Source organism: Nicotiana attenuata, chromosome 8, assembly GCF_001879085.1.
Source record: "Nicotiana attenuata strain UT chromosome 8, NIATTr2, whole genome shotgun sequence".
NCBI lineage: Eukaryota > Viridiplantae > Streptophyta > Magnoliopsida > Solanales > Solanaceae > Nicotiana > Nicotiana attenuata.
The window spans coordinates 5,957,965-5,968,837 of record NC_031996.1 but is presented as its reverse complement, the minus strand read 5'-3'; the positions used below and the strand labels follow the sequence as shown (position 1 = coordinate 5,968,837).

The window sequence follows — 10,873 nt, the reverse complement described above, 5'->3', positions numbered from 1 at the left end:
ACCACCACCACAAAAAAAAAGGAGGAAAGAAAATATAATCTTCAGGGGAGGGGGTAGAAGTGTATAGTATTTTTTGTGTGCGCGCACAGCAGGGTTATGTTTGAAATATCTTCTTTTGCTGTGATAATCTGGAATACTATTTCTGCTTGAGCTTCTAAATCATGAAAATCTTGCAGGTATTTGAATGCCATTCAAACAAGTGCTCCCCACTTGCTACGATACTTGGCGACTGCATTTATTGTGAACAAGCGGAGAAGACCTCAATTTAAGGACTTTATAAAAGTTATTCAGCAGGAACAATACTCTTGCAAAGATCCCATCACAGAGTTTTTGGCGTGTATTTACGTCAACTATGACTTTGATGGAGCACAGAAAAAGATGAAGGAGTGCGAAGAGGTGAGCTTTTGCGCCTAGTTTATCTGCTTTGATGCGTGCTTAACATCATAGTTTTTCTTCATTGTATTGCTCATTTCTTGTATTCCAAATGTAGAAACTTCAGTTGTTGTAATTGGCTTTAAGATAATTTATGAAATGAGGATTGTGGTTTGAACTAAGAGGACTACTCTTATATATAATTGTAAATGCTAGTCCCCTATTAGCTCTGATCAGTAGTCAATAGTAGTCTGTAGCTGTGGTTAAGTAGGATGCTTCTTCCAGTTTCTATCATAGGAAAAGGTAGAACTTGATCCCACTATAATTGTTGACGGAAAGATAGTCATTTTTTTTTTCCAAAAATCTTCCTATTTTTATTCCCTATTTGTTACGTGGAATATTTTACTATCTTATGCTTTTTTTTTATAATATAAATAATTTTCTTATCTTTTACTATTTTTAGGTATTGCTATAATGTAAACTTTAAAAACCAGTAATGCATTTATTAAGGATGTTATAATGTTTGAGTTATGGGCATGGATATTACAGTGGGGCAATGTTTTGCACAATATTGTGTTATGTTAATTTTCTATTTTTTCTGGAAAACATGGATTGTTTTCCTAAAACCTAAAAATCAATCATCCAAAGCTGTATGCTCTCTGCTAACTTTCTGAAAGAGCTAGCTCAATGTTACCTTTGCATAATACTCGCAAGTTTGGTACTTGAACATTCTAGTTTCTGTTACCCGTAGCTAAGCATGTTTAATCTAAGTCTGTGAGCTCTTCCTTTTTTATGCAGTTGTTTCCCTCCTTTTTAATATGGATGTCACGTGCAGGTAATTATGAATGACCCATTTCTGGGAAAACGAGTTGAAGAGGGCAGTTTTTCCAGTGTGCTATTGAGGGATGAATTCCTTGAAAATGCTCGCCTTTTTATCTCTGAGACCTATTGTCGCATTCACCAACGCGTTGACATGGGGTATGTAGCTAATGCATCAACAATTTCTATATCTATTTGGTTTGCTTTCTACCCTCTTTCCCCTTGTGTTTAATATTCTATATCCCCCTTTATTACCCATGAAAGGGATGTTGGCAGTATAGTTGCTGGCGGAAGGAGAACTGTGTCCATTTAGTCACAATTTTCTTTTGATTCATATATGGCAGGGTTCTAGCTGAGAAACTAAACTTGAACTACGAGGAGGCCGAGCGATGGATAGTGAATCTTATTAGGACCTCAAAGCTTGACGCAAAGATTGATTCCGAGTCAGGAACAGTTATAATGGAACCAACTCAACCAAATGTGTAAGTTTGATGCAGATGTATTAACTCTAATAGATTAATGAAAGCAACTTGTTTTTAACCCATTTTATCGTATCTGATTTATAATGCACTATCTTTATTGATTGTCTTGTTCAGGTATGAGCAGCTCATTGATCATACCAAGGCCCTTTCTGGTCGTACTTACAAATTAGTCAGCCAGCTTCTTGAACATGCACAAACACAGGCTGCTCGCTAGTTTGGTTGAGGAAATCAAGCCAGTGTCAATTTTGCATTGCTCCCGTGCGGTCTTATTAACCTTTATATTGAAGAATGTTTTTTCACTTTTGTAATGCCTGGATTTTCCTTGGAGGAACATTTCGAGATTCATGGTTCATTAAATATCTTGTCTCACTATTCTTTATCTTGCATCTCCATTGGAAGTGGAGCACCCCTGTGTGTATACTCGTTTTGCCTGGGAGATTTTTTTTTGGCTGTATTGCCTAGGTATTATGGTTCATATGATGCTCTTTGCACTTTTTATTGATTAGGTATACAAAATTATCAAGAGAAAACTGGGACATCAGTAGCAATTATAGTTGTTCTATGGAATTGTCAGTTAAGCTTCCTATCATACCCCACCTTAGAAGATCACCTTCTTCAAACCAGCTTGAACCTTTTACTTGTAGGTCGATGGTGACTCACCAAAACAAGCCTCTCTATTCTGAAGATTCCGATAATGTTACTTCACTCTTTAGCTTCAGTGTTTTATTAAGTGGTGCTTGCCAGGCAGACGACTGAGTTGAGTATACTGATATCATTACAACAACCCAGGGATCCCACAAGTGGGGTCTGGGGAGGGTAGGATGTACGCAGCCGTACCCCTACCTTGGAAGGAAGGGCAGAGAGACTGTTTTCGATACTGATATCATTATGAACAATTAATGATGCTTGGTTGGAAATTGTTCTTGCCTCTATCATTAGCTTGTGTTGTCCCTATTTTTGTGTTTTAGTCGCCTTTGAATGGCTGGCTCACTTTGACATGTCTTCATTAGTGATCGCCTAGAGCCCTCTTCCATCAATTGGTACATAAGGCATCGATCATACCTCCCTGGGAGTGTAGGAACATCCACAAGAGATCTGCTTGACAAAGTGGTGTAGGCAAAATAGCTGAGTGCTCTATATAACACGCCTCTGTCGCAAGTCATTTTATGTAGTCTAATGTAGAAAGGAAAGAAGAAAAGATTTAATATATGTAAGATTTAATATATGTATATATGCACTGTATCTATCTGACTTATCATTTGACTTGGCAAGAATGGAGGAATTCACTTAAGAATGTACATTTGTTCATTACACTTAGGCATGCCACTGATGTTCAGGCAGCCTTTCTCTTTTTGTCTGAAATGTCTGGCATTTAATAAATGCTTCTCTAGTATGCGAGTCAGCAAACTTATAATTTTCTGCAGCTTTAACGACCGATGGTACAACCACAGCAATAATTCTTTCTTTAGAGAATTTGGTAGCGACTGACCTCAGCAGCTATATTTGTTTAGCCAGCATTACCATCTTTGTAGTATTTTCCATAAACAAGTCTTTGCAAAAGAGTAGTACAACAGTTATACTACTAACTACAAATATATGTACACTTCTAGTTTTGGAGCATTATGTCCATTCATCTAAAGCTAAAAACTCTATGTACCAAGTTATTTATTTTTAAGAGGTTATTGTTGTTCACAGGCTTCTGCCCTTCTGAAAATTCTCTGGCCAGGAGCAAGTATTGCCAAAGGGTCATATGTGGATTTCCTTCTAGCAAATGGTATCCACTGGGGGCCAAAGTGATCTTTCCACTCTTCCTGAGTCTTGTAATTTGGCAAATATTGTTTCATTCCAATTTTTGTTTCTTCACAAAAATTTAGTATTCTTTTGTTCTGAGCAAGAATATGTCTTAGTCCATCGTTTCCTGTTGAAGATGGTATTGCCGAAGATAGGAATGCGATCAGGTAGAAAACATCTTCGTCAGGGGTAACCATGGATGTTCCTTTTCTCCACCTATAACAGAAATTACCCCAGATAAACTATTAGGTCAATGCATATTTCTATAAGTAGATTGGTTATTTATGAAGAAATTTATTACTTTGATTTGTTCACTGGGTAGATGAGTAGAGGACCATTGCTAGTGTCAGTAAGAATCTTGCCAAAAACTTGTTGTGCAAATTCAAGAGTCCTGCTTTTTGGTATTAGAAGATTTAGCCATGGATGAGGAACATCCCACAACCCTTTTTCTTGGAGTTTCATCTCAGAGACATGCACTCTGTCGAGAAATTCCACGTAGGAAACTTCTGATAGGAACAGCGTGGATCGCATATAATTCAACTTTGATAAGAGAACATCAATATCCTATAGTATTTAAGAAACATGGGTCAATATGTGGACATGTTTAGGTGAACATTATATTAAGTTGTCAAAGTCTGGAAGTTTGATATGATTGTAAAATATTTTACCTGATCAATACTATCTGTGTCTTCTTGATTGAAGTATTTGGCAACTTCTAGGCAGAACAAAACTCTACCCTCAGAACTGAAATTGCTGGCTAGAACTGGATCTTTAGGATTGAAACTAGACCTCCAGCTATTCAATAATCCAGTTTGGTTGATAATGACAAACCCTTCAATATAATCAAATGTATCCTGACTTGATATCAAGTGCTCTTGATCATTGGAAAATATGGCAAAATCTGAATACAGCACTCTAATCCACTTTACCTGTCAATAAGTAAATCTTAGCTATGCTAAATGAGCTTGTTTTTTTCCCTTCGTGTAATCTTACTTCTTTGGTAATTGGAGTTCAACCATTACCTGTTTAGGTGCTGTTTCAAGAGCAATCCTTGCTCTGGTAATAATACCAAATTGCCCCAGTCCACCTAGTACACCATGAAACAAGTCTGCATTCTGCTCCTCCGAACAAGTAATCACCTCTCCTTTACCTACAACAAGTATTTTTTACTATTGAACAAATTTTTTGTCTTAATTACCACCTGAAGTTGACATCTTTTATTCAGTGCACGCCTGAACTATTTTTGGTCTTAATTACTCTCGAACTTGGCTGTTTGATAGCCTTCGCCCCCTTAACATTGACATGGCGTGTGAAAGTTATGAGAAATCAAAAAATCAACTTCCAAGTGGAATATTTTTCAACGGTCAATTGCCACATAATTTGTTCTAACTATGTATTTTTTCTTACTTCTTAATATACCGCACATATTTTACATCAGTTTGTAATTTTAATTTTTTTTCTGGTGCAATCGCTATTTATTTTACAGTGCTTTTTTTCTTTTCGCCAAATATGTATTAAAAAAGATTTGAATAAAATCAATTAATTTTAGCGAGATAATCCCCCCCCCCCCCCCCTCGTGTTTCAAGTATGTATTTTATTTTATTTCTTCTTTAGATACTAGATATTTATTCAAACTGTTTAATTTTAATATTCTTCTTTTTTCCTGCGAAATCTATACAAAATTTACTAAAAATCCATTATTTTTAGCGAACTACAATTTTTAAGCTAAAATAGTGTATTTCAACTGTGTATTTTTGTATTTCATCTTTAGATGCGATGACGATTTATTTCAACTGCATATTTCTTTTCCTTTTTTATAGTCAAATATGTATAAAAGAAATTGGGGTGAAACTCAATTATGTTCAGCTAAATAAAAAAATCCTAATATAATAAAGTCCCAAATATGTTTTTTTTTCACAAATTTGGCTTGAAAAATGATTTAAATGGTAAAAATATATATTTTATTATTTACAAAAATCACGTGGACAAAATATATCTATGTGGCAACGAGTGCATCACACTTCCTCAGACTGAGATTATCATTCAGGGAGGCGAAGTCCTGCAAACTGCCAAGTTGGAAGGGGTAACTAAGACCAAAACTAGTTAAGGTGTGTACCGAACAAAAAGTGTCAAATTTAGGAAAATTATCTTATAGAGGCACTTTTTATGTTTACCAGATGCGTATATACACGCGAAAAAGAGCTCATAAGCTAATTTGACCAAGCGTATAAGCTTACTCAAAGATGGTTGTGCATGAACATACCAGTGACAACTTCAAGTTGATGGACGTTATTGATCTGGGGTCCATGCCGGAAAGCTTGTCCACTGATTCCAGCATTAGACAAAGTGCCACCAACTGTGAGGTGAAGATAATCAGTCCAAGATTTAGGCGCAAGCCCAAGTTTAAGACTTTCATGCAGGATGTTTATCCAAAGCTCTCCAGCAGATACATCAACATAAGGTACTTCTCCAGTCTTGAATTTCATTGCTGGTGTTTGTAGTGATTCCATACTAATCACTACTCCTTGGTAAGCTTGAGATTGGCCTTCTAGAGAATGGCCATGGCCTCTAGCAGCAACAGTTAAGTCAGTTTTGGAACCCATTTCAAAGATAAGTTTTATAGTGGAAGAGATATCAGAAACTGATTTTGGGTACAAAACTGCTAATGGGAGGAAGTGACATCTATTACCAAAGTCTTTGGCTGCATATTCTAAGTTCTCAAAATTAAGGTACCCTTCAAGTTGTAATTGTTTCAATGATAAATAATTCAGTGAGAGACTTGAGGGGGTGGCAAACTGATGATAGTTACAGCAGAGTTTATTTTTGTTGCTTGAACAACTGCAGAGTATGAATATAAGCAATTTCAGGAGCAACTCATTTTGCTTAAATAAAAAATGGGGTGGTAACTTCATTCCTTTTAAATAAATAAATATGTGTGAAAGGGAAGTTTTAGTGGGAACAAAGGAAATCTTGGTTTTTTTAATACTTTACCTTTTGTTTGAGAGTATATGCAGAGGTGTTGAATGGCTTCAAGAAAGGAAGGGTGGTGAAGAGAATATATAGGTGTATGTCTGAGATGTCACTATTAATGAGCCGGGGTCTGCTGGAAATAGTCTCTTTACCTTCGCAAGGTAGGGTAAGGTCCAGTGACGGAGCCAGAATTTTCGTTAAGGGGTGTCAAAATATATAAAAGTAAACATATAAGGAAGTTAAGGGGAGTCAATACATAGTATATATACATATAATTTATTTTTTTACGTACCTACACAGTGTATTTTTCCCGCAAAGGGGTGTCATTTGACACCCCTTCCTATAAGGTAGCTCCGCCACTGATAAGATCTGCGTGCATTCTATCCTTTCCAGACCCCAATATATGAAATTACACTGAATTTGTTGTTATTGTTATGGTTGCCTGAGATGTCACTGTCAATGTTGGACACTTGTAGTCAAGGACTATGATGTTTGTAATGTTTGCAAACGGAAACAACAATTAATGCCTCCTTTCCTCAAGGTGGTTCCAGCTATATGATTTTTCACTATGTTACTTTATATAAACTCATCTACCTGCGCCTGTATGGTCCGATCGTTTAGCCGAGCTTACCAAGCCTAATCTACAAAAATAGGGCTACATCAAGCAAAGCAAGCTTTCTCTCGCTATTATTTGCTAATGTATGCTTTGAGAAAATTTATCTAATTTTGCCTCAACTTTCTTAACAAAAAATAGAAGAGGAAATTTCACATATTATTAAATTGTCGTTGATCCAGGGAATGGATTGTTGATTTCATTGTACGGTCTTGGACAATCTTGAAGTTATGAAAGTAGATTTTGTGATTGAGTTAGGCTCAATGTTTATTTTCTTAATATTATCAAAGCCAAATTTTATTCCTGTTCCTTTTTCTTAAAAATAATTATTCCTATTCTTGGTTAACCTAATATTAAGTCTCAATCTTCAGAAGTCCAGCCCTGGATGTACCAGGCGACAATGTAAGATTGTCCCACATTAGTCGAGGGATTGAGCTGTTGTCTCTTTATATGGTCTTCGACAATGCCTGCCTCCTAGTTTTTGAGGTGAAGTTACACCTCAAAATCTTTTTTTAACACCAACTATTAGTGCTTCCCACTTACCAACTACCATCTAATAGTTTACTGTCTTATTGCTATTTTGAGTAATTTTTATCCGCAGAATAGGGGTTTTGAACCAATTTTAGATTGTCCAAATTAGGTAAAGCTATGACACCATTTCCTTTATAGAAGCCATTCCATATGAGTGTGATATGTGCTATTTTACATTCTGTTCAATGAATCCTAATTTGAGAGTCATAGAGTCTTAATGGCTACAATTATTTGCTCATTCTCCCTGTTGTATTCACCCTTTCAACTTACTAGCCACGGCCACAATTCTATCTTTCTCAACGAGTAAACGGCTCTGAAATTTCTCTTCACATGGATGCGTCTTTGATTTTGTGTTACTTTCTTTGATAGATCATTTCATCCACTAGAATATCAGATATTCCATCTGTTTCAATTTAGATGACACATTTCATTTATCGAGAGTCAATTTGACTAAACTTCGAAGCTAAATTGGATTAGCTCAACTCAATATTTTAAAATTAAAATTTAGATATTCAAAAACTATACGAGAAATACTACAAGTTGCAATTTTTCTTATGTTAAAAAAAAAAAAAAGTATTTTAAAATACTGGTCAAACTTATACAATTTGACTCTCGATAAGCGAAATATGTCATCTAATTTGAAATGGAGTGAGTAATATGTTTGATGGATTTTAGTGCTCATTTTGAGAGCCTAAGAATGGGGAGGCCCCTGCTAAGTTCATTGCTGTTCGAGTGGCTGATGAAATTGGATGTAGTGGTGGTCCTCAACTTGTCATTTTTGAAGGGTTATAAATATTTTTTACCTTCTTTCTGCATTTGGGGTTTGCGAAATATTAGGAAAAAAGATTCTTGAACCAAAATATTCTGAACTTAAATGACTTGTATGGAAATCCAAACAATTCATGCGTGCTGAGGTAGGATTTTCGCTAAGGGGTTAAAAAAAGAAAAAAGTTAAAAAATTTAAAGAATTTATGGCTGGAATTGAACCACAACAACCTCACAAAGGTTTTGAACCCCCTTGACCATTGAGCTAAGTTTTTGGATTGTGTCAAGGAGATTCAAAATATAATACATAGATTCACAAAACGAATTTAACTTTATATGTATAATGTAATTTTCCCGCGAAGGGGGGTTAGAACCCCCTTACGTCCCCTAAATCCGGCCCGGTCTTTTAAGTATAGTGGTTTTGAATATAAAAGGTTTAGTTGAGTCACCCATAGAAGAATTTTGATCTTAGAATAATATATATAAAAATGGATTTGACATCAGTATGCAGACATCCAATAGATGATTTAGAAAACCATACGCTAAGGGGTCGTTTGGTTGCCGGTTAAAGTTATGCAGGTATTAGTTATACATGTATTAGTTATGCAGGTATTAGTTATGTATGTATTAGTTATGCAAGAATAAGTAATGCAGGGATTACTTATGCATGCATTAGTTATGCAAGGATTAGTCCTTGAGTAGTGCACGTGAAATTCAAAAAAAAGGTCATGCTAATTGTAGTGTATATAATTCTTTCTTGGATTTTGGTTGAATTTCTTGCTATATTGTTACACACTTTATTTAGTAATTCAAAAATATCATAGTACAAGATTGTTATTTGCGGTAGAAAACGAACAATGAAAAGTTTGCTGGAGAAAATGGCAATGATTTGTGGTAAATTGATAGGGGTAAATTTGTCATTTCAGTATTTTATCCATGTATTACTAATACATGTATTAGTTATTCCATCTTCTCCCCCGCATAAAATAACACACAGATTGACTCATAACTTATACATGTATTATTTATGTAGAATTGTAAAATGCCAACCAAACATGGTATTAGTTATGCTGAATTTTTTACAAAATAACTAATGGCTACCAAACATGGTATAAGTTATGTTACCCCTAATACATGAATAACTTTTCCCCTAACCGGCTACCAAACGACCCCTAATTACATTGTTTCTTGCTTTCTCAGAAATGATTTTTTCGTTGAACATGCATGTCATTTTAGGGGTTTTCTTTCAGCATCGCGTGTTCGAAATTCATTGGTCCACTTAGTTTGGATTCACGCTGCAGAAAACACATTTGGGTGTGTGTGTGGGTTGGGGGCGGGGGGGGGGTTATTAGTGTCTCCATATACCACAAAGGACTCCATATTCACAAAACCTCTGACCTTAAAAACTTTTAGCATTCCATCACACCCTTTAATGCATGGACGTTCATGTCGTTCATGTATATACCCCATAGTTAAATTACAATTTTTTTGTTGATCTTTATGTAAGGGGAGAGTATTATAGGTTTAAGAGTAATTTCTGTTGGTATTTCTTGGACGTGTAGGGGCCTGGTCTTTGGCTCAATAAGGAAGCATTGCAGAGAAAGCAAGCAGAAGTCCACATTGGATATCGCAGTTTTTTTGACTGGAAAAAACACTAAAATCCAACCAATTCACGCCATTGTCTTGTGGTATTTGATCCAGGCAAAGAGACAACTTTAATATGTTCTCTTCTTGAAATATTTCTGAGTCGCTTTTTTTCTTAAGGATATTTACGTTGCTAGACATTATAATGTATATTCGGTTATTGAGCTTCTAACTGCTTTACTGTTGGAAGACATACGAATTGAATTCATCATTGACAGACACATTTTAAGCAACATTTCTGCTCTTGATTATAGTCTAAAATGACATAAAAATAAAGCTTCAATAAAAATGAGAAAATCTAGAATTTTTTTACATTAAATTAAAGTGAAAACTACTGAATGAACCCTTTTGATTGATTGGTCTTCAGTTGTCAGCTGACGATTGACGAACAATCTATATATTGTGGCCACCAAAAAATATCCAAAGCTAAATGGCTGATCTAAGAAAGAAGCTAATTAATACAGCAAAACATATTGGCTATGGCGTCCAGGATCTCAGCACTTGATAATTAGAGTAATTAGATCAACATGATTCCCTGCATAACTTATCGCTTTGAGCCGACCATGGGCGAAGCTCATGTTATAAAGGTCGTCAGAAAATTACACTGCGTATATAGGTAAAATATTAGATATTAAAAATGTATGACATATATTGAACACTCTTTCTCGGAGAATATTTTTCACTTCTTTCAAGCTTGAACACCCTTGAGTAAATTCCTGGTTTCGCCACTAGGGCCGACCATTAAATGCGCCCAGGTATAGGAAAAATTTGACCTTCGTTCGTACGTAGGCTTCTCTATAGTACAAATTGGTGGTTTCCTGGTCACACCAGCTAAGTTCCATTAAAGAGCGTGTGATGCGCCATTGCCAGACTACATGCATATTGG

The 10,873-nt window shown here is 35.6% G+C and overlaps 2 protein-coding genes across 2 annotated transcripts in view; one reads left to right on the top strand and one right to left on the bottom strand.

Annotated features, from left to right (window-relative positions):
• The window catches only part of LOC109230802 (eukaryotic translation initiation factor 3 subunit E), a 4,380-nt gene extending 2,230 nt beyond the window's left edge, over positions 1–2,150 (top strand). The window contains exons 5-8 of the mRNA XM_019396240.1: positions 177–396; positions 1,208–1,350; positions 1,536–1,673; positions 1,788–2,150. Of these exons, the coding sequence (XP_019251785.1) occupies positions 177–396; positions 1,208–1,350; positions 1,536–1,673; positions 1,788–1,887 (601 nt within the window). The 3' untranslated portion in view covers positions 1,888–2,150. The remainder of the gene's footprint in view (positions 1–176; positions 397–1,207; positions 1,351–1,535; positions 1,674–1,787) is intronic.
• LOC109231758 (cytokinin dehydrogenase 1-like) lies at positions 3,353–6,376 on the bottom strand. The gene is made up of 5 exons (XM_019397390.1): positions 5,728–6,376; positions 4,487–4,614; positions 4,133–4,393; positions 3,766–4,028; positions 3,353–3,680 (listed from the first exon to the last, which is right to left on the bottom strand). The coding sequence occupies exons 1-5, from the start codon at positions 6,374–6,376 to the stop codon at positions 3,353–3,355; spliced, it is 1,629 nt and encodes a 542-aa protein (XP_019252935.1).